A 20,106-nucleotide genomic window follows, 5' to 3' on the forward strand; every position below is an offset into this window, starting at 1 on the left:
CTCAAGAGGCATATCTACGGAAGACTCTCGAAAAGTTTGGAGTGTCGAGTTCGAAGTCAGTTGTGACTCCAACAAACCCTCAATTCAAGTTGAGTATTGATCAGTGTCCCAGTACTGATGTCGAAAGAGCCTATATGAATAGCATCCCATATGCTAATATAGTTGGTTCTTTGATGTATGCTATGGTCTGTACTAGACCCGACATAGCATATGCAGTAAGTCTTAAAAGCAGGTACATGGCGAATCCTGGAAAGGCTCACTGGCAAGCATTGAAGTGGATTTTAAGGTACATAAATGGGTCTCTGAACAGAGTCTTAATTTATCGTGGAGCCTTGGGTGAAGATAGTAAAGCAGCAATCGAAGGATATGTCGACTCTGATTATGCAGGTTGTATGGATTCTAGAAAATCTATTTCTGAATATGTTTTCACTATATTTGGCACAACAATTAGTTGGAAAGCAACACTTCAGAAGGTTGTTGCTCTATCAACCACTGAAGAAGAATATATTTCTCTCACTGAAGCTGTGAAAGAAGCATTGTGGCTTGAAGGTTTTGCAAAGGAGCTGAAACTTCAAGGTCAAGGTATCACTATTAAATGTGATAGTCAAAGTGCAATACACCTATCGAAGAATTCAGCCTATCATGAGCGAACTAAGCACATTGATGTGAGGCTGCATTTCGTCAGAGGAGTAATCGAGCGTGGAGAAGTCCAAGTGCTGAAGGTTTCGACCGAAGACAATGCTGATGATATGATCACCAAGACATTGCCGAGTTGCAAGTTTTTCCACTGTATGCAGTTGATAAAGCTACACGAAGAAAGCTAGTTTGTTTCCTTGATGTTGTAGAGTTAGATCCAAGGTGGAGATTTGTGAGATATTGGATCGAACTCTAGTATGGTCGAAGGGTAGCTTCTTGGTTCGACATGATTAAGCATGAAGTCGAAGGTTGTTCACATGCTTGTGTCGAAGATGCTAGGGTTGTTAGCATGTTAAGTTAGGTTTAGTGTTTAAACCCTAATTTGTTAAGTTAGCTTGTTTGTTAAGTTGGCTTGTGTAATGGGCCTTGCTGAAAAAGCCCATTAGTTAGTATGTTAGGTTTTATTATAAATAGCATACTAGTCTCTCATCATTGTAAGCTGCAAATCCTAATTTAGGGTGAGAGAGGTTATTTGTTATTCTTGTAAACTTGTAATCTTGTTTTAAGAGAAAGTGAAAGAATAGCAGTTATAACCAATTCTTGTGTTCTTCTTCTCCTCTCTAATTTCCTATTATACTTTGTTATTGGTATCGTTTTTCACAACAAATTGGTGCGGTGAGCGTGGAGAAGATGCCGTCAACAAAGTATGAGATTGAAAAGTTCACCGGAGTGAATGATTTCGGTCTGTGGCGCTTGAAGATGAAAGCCCTACTGGTTCAGCAGGGTTGTTTGGAAGCGTTGAAGGGAGAGGCAGCCATGAATGTTGCATTAACGGCAGCGGAGAAGACGACTTTGATCGAGAAGGCACACAGCGCAATTTTATTGAGCCTTAGTGATAAGGTTCTCAGGAAGGTATCAAAGAAGACGACGGCATCAGGGTTATGGGTGAAACTTGAAAGTTTGTACATGACCAAATCGCTGGTAAATCGACTCTACCCGAAGCAAGCTTTGTATTCATTCAAGATGATTGAAGACAAAGTGTTGGCTGAGCAGTTGGATATGTTCAACAAGCTGATTCTTGATCTTGAAAATATTGATGTGAAGATCGATGATGAAGATCAAGCGCTGTTACTATTGTGTTCTTTGCCTCGATCACATGCTCACTTCAAAGAAACTCTCTTGTATGGAAGGGAGTCCCTGACGTTTGAAGAAGTTCAATCAGCCTTGTATTCTAAGGACTTGAATGAACGAAAGGAGCATAAACCTTCGACTGTTGGTGAATGTTTGGCCGTTAAAGGAAAATTCTTGCGAAAGAATGGTAAGTTCGACAAGAAGGGCAAAAGCCAGTCGAAGTCTTACAGTGGCGAAGCATCTGGCATTCGATGCTATCATTGTAAGAAGGAGGGTCACACAAGAAAGGTGTGCCCTGAACGCCTGAAAGATCATGGAGGTAAGGATAATGGCAATGCAACCATTGTTCAAGATGATTTCGAATCATCTGATGTTCTTGTGGTTTCAAGCAGTGACTCGAGAAGAGAGAGGATTATGGATTCAGGTTGCACTTGGCACATGACTCCAAACAAAGACTTGTTCAAGGAATTATGTGATCAAGATGGTGGATCAGTATTGTTGGGAAACAACAAGGCTTGCAAAATCGCAGGTGTTGGATTTGTGAGATTCAAGCTCCATGATGAGTCAATAAGGTTGTTGACTGAAGTCAGATATGTTCCTGATTTGAAGAGAAATATACTTTCTCTTGGTGAATTCGACAAGAAAGGATATGTTTTCCAAGGAGAGAAAAGTATCCTAGTCATGAAGGGGTCGAAGGAAGTCTTGAGAGGCGTGAAGAAACAAGGTTTGTATACCCTTGAGGCTGAAGTTGTAAGTGGTTCGACACATGTTGTATCCATGAAACCTTTGTCGAAGACAGAAATCTGGCACATGAGATTGGGCCATGTCAGTGAAAGGGGTCTGGTCGAATTAGGGAAACAAAATCCGCTTGGTGGAGACAAAGTCGAGAAGCTGAAATTTTGTGAACCCTGTGTACTTGGAAAATCTTGCAGAGTGAAGTTCAACAAAGGCAAACATAGAACACATGGATCCCTTGATTACATCCATGCTGATCTTTGGGGGCCTGCAAGGTGTCCATCACATTCAGGAACAAGGTATTTTCTATCCATAGTAGATGATTATTCCAGAAAATTATGGGTATTCATCCAGAAGACTAAGGATGAAACTTTTGAGAATTTCAAAAGTTGGAAGACTCTGGTTGAAAATCAGACAGGCAGAAAGGTCAAGAGGTTGAGAACCGACAATGGCCTTGAACAGTATGCCAGTTTATTATCCCAGGATGTCAAACCTGTTGATCTAACAAAACTTAGTTCAAGTAAGGAGCAAGCATTGGCATCTTTACAAGCAGAGCCGCAGTCAGATTGGAAGCTGGCAGTGCAGTATTTTACTAACTTCACAGTAGTCTCAATAGTTTTCATAGGGTTGTATGTGCTTGTCCATATATGGCTTGCTGCTCCGAGTATAATTCTAGGGCTCAAGTTTGCTGGACTTGATTTACCAGGTTCAATAGGCGAATTTGTTGTTTGTGCTGTCCTAGTTCTTCAAGGTGAACGCATGTTGGGTTTAATATCACGTTTCATAAACGGATTAAAACTGAACTTCTAGTGCAGACCGAGTAATGCAGGAAGTAAGACGACATTTCAGGCCAGAGCTATTGAATCGACTTGATGAAGTTGTTGTATTTGATCCTCTTTCACATGAACAATTGAGAAAGGTTGCAAAATTGCAAATGAAGGATGTAGCTAGTCGTCTTGCTAAGAAAGGAATTGCATTGGCAGTGACTGATTCAGCACTAGATTTAATTCTTGCCGAGAGCTATGATCCTGTAAGTGTTATATTCATTTATGTACTCAATCATTTTGATATGGAATACTGCAGAAATACTGCAGAAAAAATGGTACTAACTAGGTTTTTTGTTGTTGTGACTTGTGTAGGTAGAAGACTTACTAATATATTATTTGTTGAAGTTACGTGATAAGGTAGAAGACTTGTTTAGTTACAGCCTGCTGCAAGTTGGATAGTATTCGATTTTTTTTTAAATTGGTAATATAACTGAAAATGTTTATTAACTTAATCTTAGATAAATAATTCATTTCAGTATAGGTTAGGTTGGTCACTTGGAGTGCCAAGATTTCTGTCTATCCTTCTTTTTGTATCTTCCTTGTCAGGTAAAACGGAGTTCTGTTAAGTTGGATATAGACAGGAAATTCTCAAATGCACTACTAGTAACGGTGATATCCTCAGATGTTTGGATAGGTTATGAGGTAAGGCTTATGATCAATTTGTTTATTTTGTGCAATATAACATGGACATGGACTTCTTGTAGTTGATAATTGAAGTTATTGTTATATCTCAAGAAAAAACTGATATGCCTGTTACACTGTGTTATATTATGCTGCTGCAGTAGAAAAGAAACCCAATAAATAGTCTAATCCTGATTTTAATTTACTTGCTCTTTCAAGCTTTCTTTATTGATTTTTGATAATAAGTAAATCAATGGTTTTACAAAAAAATTGATTTTTGATAGAGGTCAATGGTACTGATCCATGTAGCTGACCTACCTATTGGAATAAGGCTTGTTATTATTACATTCAAATATCAAGAAAACAAATTATTAATAGAGAAGAGGCAGCTCAAAGACCGTTGTCAAAGAATCCCTAACAAATTAGAAACTAAATGTATACCACTAAACCTATCAGCCAATTGAACAAGAGTAAAATGCATGAACAAAGGAGCATGCAAAAAGTTCACGTGCATTGAAAATAAAGTTGATCCAGTGGGTCATGAATCAAGTAAAATACAATATATGTATGGTCACTTTGTGTTTAAGCTAATTTTCTATGAGAAGCTTTTTAATTCTTGTCTTGGGTCTGATTTAAGGAGTCCTCATGTATAAGCTACATAAATTGGTGCTTTCGTATTTTTTAGACTTTAGAATCAATATTATGGTACTACTTGTTGTTAATGCAGCCTGCAGAAATTGTTTCCCTTGTCAAAATTCCAAGTCATATCCGGGTTTGGGGAATTGATTTTGGAATAAGACAGGTTGGTTTTCTGTTATATAATTTTTTGTTATGAATTCAACATTCGAGAAAGGCCTTAGTAAACTAGGCTTCATCAAATTACTGAGTCTAAATTCGTGAAATTTGATTTCAGATTCAGCAGAGGTACAAAAAAGCTACTGGTTACTTGCCGTTTATTTTCGAGGGATCGTTGCCAGGTGCGGGATAGTTTGGTTATGTAGTCTTGACAGAGAATGAAAGCTGATCATGATTTGTATTTTTGTGTCTATCTCGTAATCATGACTTGTATTCATACAATGTAGATCTTGACACACTCATAATGAATGATAAGATAGAATTGAAAATCAACCTAGAACTTGTAAGATATGCAGAGCAATACAATATGGTTCTAAGTTTTTGAGTAATGGTGGACCTGGTATAGCGTAGAATGTAGACAAAACAACCAGCTTAACACGAAAAGTTTTTAGTCTATTTAAGGTTAGTTTTGTTTATTCTTATATATTTCTCAAACATGATAGATCATTGATCCAATTTATACTAGAATATCCTCTTTGATTGAGAAGATGAGATATGTCCAACACCACAGGGTACACCCCTCCGTCTAATACTGCTAGGGGAGCAAATTATGATATAGATTTTTTTTTTATTTTAGAAATATATTTCCTGCGGATTTACTTGCGGATTATTTCCTGCAGATTTAGCTGCGGAATTTCCTGCCGAAAATGTTACCCACGAAGATTTTAGCTGGGGACGAAAAACCGCAGGAAAGTCCGCAGGTAACGTGTTTTCTGTGAAAATTTAGCTAAATTCCGCAGATAAATCCGCAGGAAATTCGAGTATTTCTAGTAGTGGAAACACAACATTGAAGCATTTAGTAATATATAATTTAAGTAAAAATATACATTATACATTTTTTTCTTATACATGTAAAAAATAGTACAAGAAAATTATAATAAAAGAATAAATCAATATATTTTAATTTGATTTTGACTAGCTATATATCTTTTATTTTTGTTGATAAAGAAAACATACTGAGTAGAAAATTTCATTTTGTCTCCACTATTTTGATTTTTTTTTTGAAAAAGTTAATTTTTAATTATTTATTTAAATATATTTATACACAAAATAATAAACTTAAATACAGTATTTAAAAATTTGATATGTAAAAATATGCAAAACAGTTTTTTAATATGTGCAACAATAAAAATAAATAACAAACTATAATAAAATACAAATGCATGTTATATTTTTAATTTTTTTTATGGAGGGCATGATAAAAAGATAGTGTAGAAAGTGTTAAAAAGAACATAAATTTGCCGTACAAGCAAATAATGAAATTTATTAAAACAAATTAATGTTACTCAATCTTAAAAGAACGGCTAAGATGTAAACTTTCTTATATCCATATTGTTTAATCAAAGTCGTTGGCTGAGATTGAATTCATCAATTTGTATAACTGTTTAAACTTTAAAGGTAACATGGAAAGAAACTACTATTTTTTCAATAGTATTAATCACAAAACTGAAGGATACAACAATCGAACAATTACTTCTTTATACACTATAGAGGTAAAGTGTTTCAAAAATAAAAATTATATGACATAGATGAAATATTAACGGCTCTAAATCACTTCCAAGAAAATATCACAATTGCACTTACGCACTCGTCAAAATTGAAAATACTTCCCTAAACAAAATCACGTTTCTCATAATCCAAACGACCGTGATTCAAATAACACCAATAGTTTGTTAATGGATATTTTTGTTTGTCGAGTATATTCACAAAATAAAAAAAACTAATAATTAGGATAAAAAAGATGGGTTTAATAGATATGCAATGATAGTGTAAAATAGACATGTATTATGGCAACTTATACCGAAAATTTTAAATAACTTCTATGCCAGAATGATATATTCCTATATGACAGTGTCAGTGCATATATTTTTTTTTTCAAAAAATATTTGAAAAATAATAATACAAAGAAATGTCTTCTAATTAGTGAAAAAAAATGAAATTTATTGAAACAAAAGAATAATTATAATTACGAAAATGCCTTGCTTTAACATGAGATATATATATATATATATTTCATTCATTGTTGGTGTTGTCTTTCACCATTGGATTCAACTCAGCAATGAAATGCAAAGAGAAGGAGAGACATGCGCTCCTCACGTTCAAGGAAAGTGTTCAAGACCATCATGACATGTTGTCCACGTGGAAGGAAGGTCCAAATGATGATTGCTGCAAATGGAATGGAGTCCAATGCAACAACCAAACTGGTTATGTTCAAAGTCTTGATCTTCATGGTTTGGAAACAAGTTATTTGAGTGGTGAAATCAATCCATCCATAACTGAGTTGCAACATCTAATGTATATAGACCTCAGTGGTTATGGATCCTATGAATATGTTAATGATGAATTTATTTTTGAATGGAAAAATCATGGTTATGATGGCAAGATTCCTTCTCAACTTGGGAAACTATCACAACTACGACACTTAGATCTCAGCAACAATCAACTCTCTGGACTAATTCCTTTCCAACTCGGAAATCTTTTATCATTGCAGTCTCTTATACTTGCTAACAGTTCTGATCTTAGGATCAAAAACCAAGTTCAAGGAGATGTTGAGTGGTTATCGAATCTCTCTTCTTTGAGAGTTCTTGACTTAAGTGGAGTTCAAAATCTCAACGATTCTTTCAACACACTGCGCAGTTCCTAATGAAGCTTCCAAGACTTGAAGAGTTACACCTAAGAAATTGTAGTCTTTCTGATGCCAATATTCTTCCTTTATCTAGAGCTCATTTGAACTTTTCCACCAGTTCTCTAATTGTCTTGGATCTGTCTGAAAATCAATTGGCATCATCAATGATATTTCAATGGCTGCTTAACTACAGCTCCAATCTTCAACACCTTGACCTTTCGTTTAACTTGTTAAAAGGCGTAATTCCTGATGATTTGGACAACGTAATGCATTCAATTGTAAGTCTCGATCTCTCAGGCAACCATCTAGAAGGAAAGATTCCAAAATCAATCGGGAATATATGCACTTTACAAACATTTGTAGCTGATGATAATCACTTGAGTGGAGAGCTATCAAGTTTCATTCATATCAATGAATCCAAATGTAACAGAAACGTGTCGTTGTTACAAGAACTGGTGTTGGGGGTCAATTTGATTTCAGGCACGTTACAGGACCTTGCAATGTTGTCATCTTTGAGAAGGTTAGAGTTATATGAAAATAAATTAATTGGAGAAATCCCCACGAGCATGGGATCGCTTTCAAAGTTAGAGATTTTGAGGTTGGGTGGAAACTCTTTTGACGGGTTTGTCTCAGAAACCCACTTCACAAACCTCTCTAACTTGAAACTCCTACATTTCTCCGACAACTCACTGCTGACTATAATGCTTAGTGATGACTGGATTCCTTCTTTTCAATTACTTGATTTAGCTCTATCAGGTTGCAATCTGAATTCTAGATTTCCTAATTGGCTTCAAACACAGAATGAATTATCTTATCTTTACCTTTCAAATGTTAGTAATCTATCTCCAATACCTCTATGGTTTTGGGGAAAATTACAAACACTAGTTTACATGGATATTTCACACAACAATCTCACGGGAAAGATTCCTAGTCTCGAACTAAACCTTGCCAACAATTCTTATATATATTTGCATTCAAATCAACTTGAAGGTTCCATTCCTTCTTTTTTATTGCAAGCAGTATCATTGGATCTCTCTAATAATAAATTTTCAGAGTTAGCTTCCTCTCTATGCAGCAAAAGTAAGCCTAGTATTTTGAAAGGTTTGGATTTATCAAACAATCAACTGAAGGGTGAGCTACCTAACTGTTGGAATAATTTAACCTCATTTCAACTTGTTAATCTGGCCAATAACGAGTTGTCGGGAAATATTCCATTCTCAATGGGCTTTCTTGTTAACTTGAATGTATTGATTTTAAGAAATAACAGTTTGAGTGGACAACTTCCATCTTCCTTGAATAACTTGCCAAACAATTTGAAATGGTTGGACCTTGGAGAAAACATGTTTCATGGTCCAATACCTTCATTCATTGGAGAAAGTTTACACCATTTAAGAATCTTAAGCCTGCGGTTTAATAACTTAAATGGAAGTTTACCTTCAAATCTTTGTTATTTGAGAAAACTTCTAGTGTTGGATTTGTCATTCAATAACTTATCAGGAGGAATACCAACTTGTGTGAACAACTTTACTTCAATGACTCAAGACTTCATGATACCAGTTGGATTGGGGTATTTATTCCCATATGTGGATACTGTAAGCATATTATTGATGTGGAAAGGTGTCGTACACACAGTCAATGATAGAGAAGATCTTTTAAAAAGCATTGATCTCTCAAGCAACAATCTTATAGGAGAAATACCAAAAGAAATGGAGTATTTGTTTGGATTGATTTCCTTAAATTTATCAAGGAATAATCTCAGTGGAGAAATCATTTCAAATATAGGAAACTTAAAATCGCTTGATTTTCTTGATTTGTCAAGAAACCATCTTTCAGGCAGAATTCCTTCAAGTCTGGCTCACATTGATCGTCTCACTATGTTGGATTTGTCAAACAATGAGCTCTATGGAAAGATTCCAATTGGAACACAGTTGCAGACATTCAATGCTTCATGTTTTGAAGGTAATTCCAATCTATGTGGAAAACCACTTGATAGAAAATGTCCTGAAGAAGAGGCCACAAAACATCAAGTGCAAACAACAGATGATGAAGAAGATGAGAATTCAATATTTTTGGAAGCATTATACATGAGCATGGGGATAGGATTCTTTACTGGTTTCGTTGGCTGGGTAGGATCAGTATTGTTCCTACCCTCTTGGAGAGAAACTTACTCCAGATTCTTGAACAAATTGATATTGAAAGTCTTCATGTGGTGGAAGCAATGAATCTACCAAGACGGTTGCTTTATAAGGGATAAATAATGGGCAGGTAGTATGTTCTTTATTACTTTTCTATGCTTTAAATGAATTATATTCGGTTTATTACATCGAAACTACGCTGCTTTGATGTTGTTTCCAAATACTGAAGTTAGATTTCATTTTATGCAGGTTCTCCTAATCCCACAGTATGCAATGGTTACATCTATTGGTGTTATAGAATATTGGAGTCAACACACATCTTTGGCCGTTTGGTTATGGATAGGATAATATGAATGAATGGAATTTTGTAAAAACTTTTAAGTTTGATAGTTTTGGAATGGAAATGTTATAGCTTATGTTTTCAAGTTAATAAAGTGGTTCTACCTTTAATCAGAGTAATCAGCGGGTTATATTTTCTTTATTACCACTACTATTCACCAATGTGCTTTTGTTACTGGTAAAAATTTAAATTGATACTAATTTATGGGATTCTTTATATTAACAATGAGTTTCTAAGAATGATTCAAATAAAAACAAACTCTTTGTCCTTCAAAATATCAAATGATTTTCTTATAATTTATGCATAAGTTCAGTTTTTTGTAGGCATTTATTGCAAAACTAAGTAATATATATTGAATTAGTTGATTTTTTGTAGTCCTTTAAATCTGCACATTGTTTCGACACTTGTATACCACAATCAAGTTTTGAAAGTATATTCAATTTAATGAAATTAAAATTGTTTTGATTAGAAAGCTTAGTGTTCAACTCATACCCATCACATTACCAGCATGGATCGTCTCTTTTTTTTTCTCCAGTTTCAATGCTGCTCCAAATCCAATGGTGGATATGCAATAAAGAAATAATCATCTAGCTGGTAAACAAATATAAAACATAATCTAAAGGATAGAATTGGAGCTAAACACAAGCAGCAGAAAATAAGCTGCAGACAATCCAGATCCTCACATTACCGAAGCAAAGTGTTATTTATATTTATTGGTGATGATTTTTACTCTACGACAACGCCTAATTGTAGGAAGATAAACAAACTGTTCTCGTAGAATATAATGGAAAACAAATTTTATATTCCGTTGGAGTATAATTTTTTCAAATATTTTACAACAGTTGAAAACAATTCTTCTAGATGAATAAGAGAATGGTTTTTTATCGCAAAGGTCAATTTTTTTTATAATTTTAATAAAATATTTTTAAATTAAGCCATTCTCTTATGGTTAAAAAAAAAAGTTGAGCTTTATAAAAGACAAAAAAAGAAAATAAGCGCTCAATTTACCCTCTAAAATAATTTCATGTCTTTCCTCTTTCCCTCCCAAGTTTATTTGAAGAAAAATATGAGACTTTTTCTCTAAATCCCTAAACACAATCATAAATTCATTCCTTCAATTTCTTTTTCTTAAACTCACAAACTCCAACTCTGAAATTGTAAAAATGACTTCTTCTCCCACTACAAAAAACACGCTGGGTTGCAGCGGTTAATTTGAGGGGTTTTTAAAAAATCTCCGAAAATTGGAACAAAAATTAATAGTCTCTAGCTATTTTATGGGAAAAATAATAGTTTCAAAATTAAGTGATTTATGAAAGTTGAATTTTTAAAATGCTTTTTATAAAAATCTATTTGAAATAGCTTCAAAATTAAATGATTTTTTGAAATTTTGATATCCAATTTTTTTTCTTCCATAAATAGATGAAATACCTAAAATCACATTTTAATAATAACTATTCAAATCAAATTTTCATTTGAAGCTTTTATAAAAAGTTTCTTTGTAAATTTTTTTTTTTGCAAAAATTTGTAATACTATAAAAATCATTTTAAAAAAAGCCAAAACAAACGGGCAAACAATAATAATATAACACATATAAATAGATATATGTATAAAATAAAATAAAAATAGAGAAACCCTTTAGTTAACCATTCCACAGCTTCTCACATTACTTCATTCTTCAACCTGCTTCTCACAAGACAACACCGATTTTGCTCTCCACCGTTAGCATTCCACCCTTGTCTATTGCTAAGAACAATCTCCGATTATTCTCCGGTCTTCTTTTTCACTAAGGTTAGTTTACTCTTCTCTATTTTCTCTTTGTTATACTTAGGTCCCAATCTTACAAATGTTGTTTTCTCTCTTCCCTATTTCAATGGAAGCATTATTGAATAGTAAGAGGGTAAGTAGTAAGAGAGTTCATTTTCAGAGAAATAAATTAGAGGTTTGATTTGGCAATTTATGGTTTATTAGTTTTAATTTCTTTTTACATTGATTTTTCTGATATGGACACAAGTATTCATCGTGTAATAAAACTCTTCATTCATTACCTTTGGCATTGGTTTTCTTGGTATGTTGATATTTCCAAGTAATAAGTAGTAGCTACTGTTGACAACGGCCTCCTGTCAGAAACATTACACGGCGCGTAAACGTTCGCAAGAGTATACGTACCCTCTTTCCAGTTAATATTGACTCCTACATAACCATACCCTCTGAAACTATAGTTAACAGAAACAAAATCTTTTCTCTATAAAATTACAATACCTCCTTAAGCTCCCTGAGAGTTTGATACTGTCCACTCCACCTCTTTGTTGCCCCAGAAAGATGAAGCTATTGAATCTCCAAAATTGCTCATTTTCGTTTCCTGAATAAAACAAAAATCAAAGTTACTAGATTGAATTATGGTGCTCACCCTTCTCTTCTTTACGATGCTTCCACCTCCTCTGATATTGAAGGAAACTATAACATAAATTCATTTTTATCCTTTATAATTAATTTTAATTTTAAATTAAATAATTATGTATTAAATATCGTTTATGTCATTTTACATTTATAAGTTACTTGAACCGTTAATTTTACGAAACACTTTAATTAACTTATCATTTATCAGCCTCAATCATCAGTCATAAGCTATAAGCTGTCATTCATCAGCCATCAACTATAAGTTATCAGTCATCAACCATCAACTATAAGCTATAAGCTATAAGCTATAAGCTATCAGTTAGATTATCAGTCAACCGTTATTTTTACCAAACAGACTTACATGTGCCTGAAAATATATTTTTGAATTTTAAACACAATTTTAGCTTATCATAAAGGTGAAAGAGACCACCGGTAAATTCCTACCAAAATAAAGTACGATAAGATGTGGTGCTTCGTGACAAAGTCATAACTAAAAAGCCTTTTAAACGTTTTTTAAGATAAAGCAGGGTCTACAAAAGTGAAAAGTAGAAAGTATAGGATGACTAAATTAAAATCAGTGTGAAAGAAACTAAAAATAAAAATAAATAAGCATCTACAAACGAAGATAATAGGAAAATTACTGACGCCAATCCATATGATCTTAAAGGTACTTATTATCATCATTTCTAAATTGTCATGTATGACTGTGCTAGCACATGAAAGTGGGGTAATGGTGTAAAAAGTAGATAATGGAAGAGCAAAATACATATTTTCCAATTCCTGCCTGCCACCATCAACAAGAATATTAGAAAAAATAAGCCCACATTATACATACACACTAAGTGGAGGGAAAGACTTACATTTACGTGTATCATGTATCAGTTTAACCTTGCAGGGAGAGAAAAATTTCTCTAGAATTTACTGAAATAATTTTTTAAAAAATGAGATGTCACTTACACATATATTTAGTATGTTTATGTTTGGGGTGCGTTCGAAAGCATGCCTTCAGATTTATTTCTGAAGTACATTTTGAGACAATTTTTTTATTTTTTTTAGAAGGCAAGAATCAATATAAAAGAGCCAAAGCTCAAAAAAAACAGAATGACAATGTTGCTTATTTATACATATATTTAATGTATTTAAAATGCGTTTGAAAATATATTTTTGAATTATAAGAGCAATTTTGGTTTTTCGCTAGGGTGCCTAAAGCAGCCTTTAGAAATTTGGCAACAAATAAACGGGCCAGCCAAAAATGATAATTCAAAAGATCACATCATTTAATGGACAAGTCAAAAAGTTAAGTTTATTGCAATCAAAGAATGAAGAATATTACAAATTTAAGATAAGAGAAAGCATTAAAAAAAAAAACTATTGAGCATAATTCTTTATATATATGCGCTTGTATAACTCTTAGAATGTAGTATCCATTTGAGAGAATCTGAACTTTATTAAATTAGTGAGATTAAGATGAAAATTTATATTATTCTTATATTATTTCATGCATCAATGGTGGTGTCCTCCATTTTTGGGTTCAACTCAACAACAGAAAATGGAGACATGAAGTGCAAAGAGAGGGAGAGACATGCACTCCTCACATTCAAACAAAGTGTTCAAGACAAATATGGCATGTTGTCCACGTGGAAGGAAGGTCCAAATGAAGATTGCTGCGCATGGAGTGGAGTTCATTGCAACAATCAAACAGGCTATGTTCAGAGACTTGATCTGCATGGATCTGATACAAAATATTTGAGTGGTGAAATCAATCCTTCAATAACTATGCTACAATATCTAAAATATCTAGACCTTAGTTTTTTGAATACTAGTGGTCAAATCCCAAAATTTATTTGCTCCTTTAGCAAATTACGATACCTTAATCTCTCAAATGGGTTTTATAATGGGGTGATTCCTTTTCACTTAGGAAATCTCACACAATTGAAACACCTTGATCTCAGCAACAATAAACTCAATGGAGATATCCCTTTGCAACTCGGAAATCTTTCATTGTTGCAGTCTCTTATGCTCGGGTAAAATTCTGATCTTAGAATCAACTGGAGAACTCAAGGGAAAGTTGAGTGGCTGTCCAACCTCTCTTTTTTGAGAAATCTTGACTTGAGTGGAGTTCAAAATCTCAACAATTTTGCTCATCACACTTTGAAATTCATAGGGAAGCTTCCAATCCTAAAAAAGCTGTATCTAAGTTATTGTGGCCTTTCTGACGCCCATATCCCTTTGTCATCTAATTCCCATTTGAACTTTTCCACTTCTCTTATTCACCTTGATCTATCTCAGAATCAGTTAACATCATCATCGATGATATTTCACTGGGTGTTTAACTACACATCAAATCTTCAAGTCCTGGATTTTAGTAATAACTTTTTAAGAGGTACCATTCCTGATGATTTTGGCACTATAATGCACTCACTTGAGACACTCTATCTAGATTACAATAGTCTAGAGGGCAAGATCCCTAAATCCATTGGGTGTATACAGACCCTGAAGGATTTTAGTGCTGACAGTAATCACTTGAGCGGAGAGCTTTCAGATTTTATCATCCATCATAACTATTCCAACTCTATTGGAAATGTATCCTCTTTACAAGTATTGTCATTACGGGATAATCATATTTCTGGCATGTTACCTGACCTTTCAGTCCTCTCATCTTTAATACGGTTGAATCTTGACAACAATAAATTAATTGGAGAAATACCCATGAGCGTCGGATCGCTTACGGAGTTAGAGGGTTTGTTCCTGAGGGATAACTCTTTTGAAGGTATACTCTCTGAATCTCATTTCACAAACCTCTCCAAATTGAATAACCTAGATTTGTCTCATAACTCGTTCACTATAAAGGTTAGTGATCAATGGGTTCCTCCTTTTCAATTAATTCAAATTGATTGTTCATCTTGTAATTTTGATTCTAAATTTCCTAATTGGCTTAAAACACAAAACGAACTATCCTTTCTTTACCTTTCAAATGTCAGTTATCTACCTCCAATACCTCCCTGGTTTTGGGAAAAACTGCAAACACTGACTATCATGATCATTTCCAATAGCAATCTTACTGGGAGGATTCCTAATTTGGAACTTAAGCTTAAGCAAGGTTCTTATATAGATTTGAGTTCAAATAAACTAGAAGGTCCCATTCCTTCTTGTTTACTTCAAGCAGGAGCACTGATTCTTTCCGATAATAAATTTTCAAATTTAGTTTCTTTTCTATGCAACAAAAATAGTCCCAACATTTTAGGAATTTTTAATATATCAAACAATCAATTAAAAGGTGAGTTACCCGATTGTTGGAGTAGTTTAACTTCATTAATATATGTTGACATGAGCAATAACAAGTTATCTGGAAACATTCCCTTCTCAATGGGAAGCCTTGTTAACATGGAGGTTTTGATTTTAAGAAATAATAGATTAAGTGGTCAACTCACTTCCTCATTGAAGAATTGCTCAAACAAGTTGGCCTTTTTGGACCTCGGGGAAAATATGTTTCATGGTCAAATACCTTCATGGATTGGTGATAGCTTGCAACAATTAGTCATCTTAAGCCTTCGATTCAATAACTTCTATGGAAATATACCTTTGAGTGTGTGTTATTTGAGAAAGCTCCGAGTTTTGGATTTGTCACTAAATGGCTTATCAGGAGGAATCCCAACTTGCGTAAAGAATTTCACTTCAATGGGTCAGAACTTTGTGAACTCAACTGCATCAATGGAGCACTGGTATTCACCCAGGAATGAGACATATTCTGCAAATTATGTTTTCAATTTATTCCTGATGTGGAAAGGTGAATACCAACCCTTCAAAAAAGCAGATGTTTTTCTAAAAAGCATTGATCTCTCATGTAACCATTTGACGGGGAAAATACCAACCGAAATAGCGTACTTATTTGGGTTGACTTCCTTAAATTTGTCAAGGAACAACCTCAGCGGAGAAATCGTTTCAAACATAGGAAATTTAAAGTCGCTAAATTTTCTTGATTTGTCAAGAAATCACTTATCAGGAAGAATTCCTTCTAGTCTAAACCAAATTGATGGTCTCGGTATGTTGGATTTGTCAAACAATCAGCTCTATGGAAAAATTCCAATTGGAACACATTTGCAGACATTCGGTGCTTCAAGTTTTGAAGGAAATCCATATCTGTGTGGAGAACCACTTGGTAGAAAATGCCCTGGAGAAGATCCACCAAAACAACAAGTGCCAACAACCGATGATGCAAGAGATGAGAATTCAGTATTTTTGGAAGCATTATACATGAGCATGGGGATAGGATTCTTCACCGGTTTTGTTGGCTTGGTAGGATCAGTATTGTTCATACCCTCTTGGAAAGAAAGCTATTCCAGATTGTTGAACACATTGATAATGAAAGTCATCACGTGGTGGAAGGAGTGAATGCAGTTGTCTAGTTACTCTAAAGTGGATGAATGATAAACAGGTACTGACTGCTATTGTTTCTTATTTTTTTTTCTAAGTAAAGCATTTCTACAATTCATATCATGTTGCTCATTCACTATCTATACAATTTTGTACAGTTAAGTTATCTTTTATATCCTGACCAATTTATTTGTTGCTGCCCCTATATGCAATGCTTTACTGCTGTTTCAAAGTACTAAAATTAATTTTTTTTGCAGAATGATCTTCTATGACTGCTGTTCGGGATGAGTACATTTGTGCTGTTTTATAATAATGTTGTTTGTTTAGTAATGTGCTGTTCACTGTTTTGTTAATGGATAGGATGGAGGCCTATCTTCGTGTAAAGTTATGAATATATCATTTTGTTATAAAGTTATGAATATGTAATCGAGAATATATGTCATTTTGTTATGAATATGTCATTTTGTCATTTTGTTATAAAGAAATGATATTGTATTCTCCATACATAAGTAATGTTATAAAGTTATGAATATGTAATCGATAATATGCTATCAAGTTAATAATTAATGATATTGCATTCTCCATACATAAGAAAATGGTTTCACCTTTTACAACGAGATAAAAAATAAACATTATATTTTCTTCATTTGTCTGTTTATTCACCCACCACTGCATTAGTTAAAAAATAAAAAAAAAACTTACAACTTCTAATAGTTTATGACATTCTTTATTTTGACTAAGAGAATTTCTTCTAATCATTTCTTATTTTTAATTTACATATTCAAATTTCAAATAAATCCATACAACATAATTTTAAGAGAAGTGATAGACCATACGTTGTTGTTTGTTGTGTGCGTGTGTGGTCTAGTGGTAAAAAGTTTGGGTCTTGAGAGTGTGTTCCCTTCAAGATCTCAGATTCAAATCCGACTAGGCACAAATTGTAATGCTTATGAGTACTTGTCGGAGAATTTTCAAATTATAGATTTGGGAAAATTATATTTTATATTAGTTAAAGTATAGTCAAGCTGTTTGGAATTATTTCTCTAAGAAGTTTGAGGAACCCGACTTAGCAAAGTTCGACTTTTTTCAGGTTTTTTCAAGAGTTTCATGTCAGGGGAACTCTGTCCAAAGCCATATTTGCTTCCTTTATATCTCTGATTCCTCATAAATCCAATCCTCAAGTTCTAGACGAGTATAGGCCCATTTCTCTGGCGGGATGCATCTATAAAGCTCTCTCAAAACTTCTCGGGTGAGACTTAAATTGGTGTTGAACGATGTTATATCTTGCAATCAAAGTGCTTTTGTTCCGGGGAGGTTTTTGTTGGCTAGAGTGGTAGTGGCCAATGAGTTTATGGATTATGCAAATAAATTCAAGAAAGGTTGCTTATTTTTCAAGGTAGATTTCGAAAAGGCATGCGACAAGGTTAGTTGGAATTTTATCAGGTATTTGTTGAAAAGGATGGGGTTCGGAAATTTATGGGTGAAGTAGATGGAAGCTACTGTTTTTACTAGTTGGATGTCGGTGCTCGTGAACGGGAGTCCTACTAAGGAGTTCAAGGTGGGAAGAGGGCTTAGGCAAGGTGATCCTCTTTCGCCGTTTTTGTTCGTTATTGTGGCAGAAGGTTTAACGGGGCTGGTTAATAAGTTGGTTCAATTAGGGGAGTTAATTAGATTCTCTATTAACGGTAAATGTTCGGTTGACGTTCTTCAATTTGCGGACGATACGCTTTTGGTTGGTAATGGAAAATGGAGGCATATTTGGGCCCTTAAAGCTGTCTTACGGGGCTTCGAGGTGGTATCCGGCCTTGGAGTGAATTTCCACAAAAGTAGCATCATTGTATTTATTTTGAGTCCGCATTTCCTTTTAGAGACGCCCTATTTTTTGTCTTGCAGGTTGGAGAATAATTGCTTCAACTTTCTCGGGATCCCGACCGGTTCGAATCCAAGAACGGTGGCGTGGCGGCTCCCTATATTAACTAAGATTAAGAAAAGTTTGGCTTCATGGAAAGGCAGATTTTTAAGCTTGGGCAGTCGTATCACTCTTATCAAACCGGTCATGTCTAGTTTGGCCATTTTCCAGCTCTCGTTTTTTAAGGCTCCATCGAAGGTTTCATGTTTTCCCACTGCCATCGGTGGAGGATTTGGTGGAGTGGCATCCGTACCGGGAGGACAGATACACAACAAGAAGCGGGAACGCGGTTCTTTTCAATCTTCGCTCTATTTTGGGCCTTGATCAAGGTTCTATGTTGGTTGCTCGAGATGTTTGGCAAGCTAATGTGTCTCTTAGAATCAAAGCTTTCGGGTGGAGATGTTTGTGGAATAGACTTCCATCGTGTTGGTTCTCTATTTTGTGAGTTGGCTTAATTTTTGTAAAACAAATAATAGTGTCAAATAATGTAACATATAAATAAAGAACAAGTACAACAAGAGTCCCACTGGAATGCTAAGAACATGTTATGTTGAAGTAATTCAACATCTGGAATAACATGTCATATGGGATGTCACGACATCATACCTAAGCTGAAGTGAAAAGTCTTAATTAACTCTATGTGATTTAGTTACTACAGAGTATTGCAAAATATTCACGTATATAATGCATCAATCAAGGTGTGATTTGTGAACAGGTCAGAAGAATCAATAGTGACCTAAATGTGGTATGTGTGATGTGGGAAAAAATATGAAAAATAGTGACCTAACTATGGTCTATGTGGTATTGGAAAAATATGAAAAATTAGGTACAAAATAAATTACAAGGAAAACTGGAGAAACACCTTGAATTCAATAAAAGTAGCAAACCTATTACATCAGGTAATTAAGGGAACAGATGTAAAAACCTGTTTATCACATCGGGTAGTTGAGAAACTGATGTTAAAAATAATATCTTACAACGGGCCTCTAAGCAACCGATGTAAAATATGACATTTTTTTTAAATTGTTTTTTTTACATCAGACCTAACGTTCAACCAATGTGGTATGTGGATTTTTCACATCGGGTTGTGGACCGATGTAAAATGTCTTTGTTTTACTACATCGCTTGGATTTACATCGGACCCAGACCCGATGTAAAATGTACTTTTGGCCCGATGTAAATGCTTTTTTCTGTACTAGTGGGAGAATCTTCGAAGAATATGAAGATTATATAGTTTCTAAATATGGAGATATTTTAGGAAGCTAAAGATTGAAGAACTTGCTTGTATAAGAAGTTACTACATATGTGTAACAGAAAATAAGCTGCAATTAGAATCCCAAGTGCAATTGGGAATAGGTTATAAATAGAAGCATTGTAACCTAGGTTTTGTAAGCCAGCCAAGTATTAAAAATATGTAATCATTAGAGCTAGGTTAGGTGAACCTCCCGAGTTGTGGGAAGGTCACCGTGTAGGTCTCGAAGCTTTTAAGCTAGAGACATGTTGTTCATCTTGAAGCCTG

The 20,106-nt window shown here is 34.3% G+C and overlaps 1 protein-coding gene and 2 pseudogenes across 1 annotated transcript; all 3 read left to right on the forward strand.

The window, feature by feature from the left end:
• The first annotated feature begins 3,076 nt into the window (after positions 1–3,076).
• On the forward strand, positions 3,077–4,114 carry LOC131649688 (uncharacterized). Its single transcript, XM_058919447.1, has 4 exons — positions 3,077–3,532; positions 3,642–3,719; positions 3,876–3,971; positions 4,034–4,114. Exons 1-4 carry the CDS (start codon positions 3,326–3,328, stop codon positions 4,112–4,114), a joined length of 462 nt encoding a protein of 153 aa, XP_058775430.1. The 5' UTR covers positions 3,077–3,325.
• Positions 4,115–5,452: 1,338 nt separating this feature from the next.
• Positions 5,453–10,016, forward strand: LOC131649696 (receptor-like protein EIX1; annotated as a pseudogene).
• Positions 10,017–11,566: 1,550 nt separating this feature from the next.
• On the forward strand, positions 11,567–17,118 carry LOC131643617 (receptor-like protein EIX2; annotated as a pseudogene).
• The last annotated feature ends 2,988 nt before the right edge of the window (positions 17,119–20,106 follow it).

The sequence above is a fragment of the Vicia villosa genome, linkage group LG1 (genome assembly GCF_029867415.1).
Source record: "Vicia villosa cultivar HV-30 ecotype Madison, WI linkage group LG1, Vvil1.0, whole genome shotgun sequence".
Taxonomy (NCBI): Eukaryota; Viridiplantae; Streptophyta; class Magnoliopsida; order Fabales; family Fabaceae; genus Vicia; species Vicia villosa.

What these genes read in the sequence shown, in the direction of transcription:
- LOC131649688 (XM_058919447.1), top strand. Translation starts at nt 3,326, where the DNA reads ATGCAGGAAGTAAGACGACATTTCAGGCCAGAGCTATTGAATCGACTT. An exon ending in TTGCCGAGAGCTATGATCCT is followed by an intron (nt 3,533 to 3,641) that starts GTAAGTGTTATA and finishes TGACTTGTGTAG; the next exon opens with GTAGAAGACTTACTAATATA. An exon ending in ATGTTTGGATAGGTTATGAG is followed by an intron (nt 3,972 to 4,033) that starts GTAAGGCTTATG and finishes GACTTCTTGTAG; the next exon opens with TTGATAATTGAAGTTATTGT.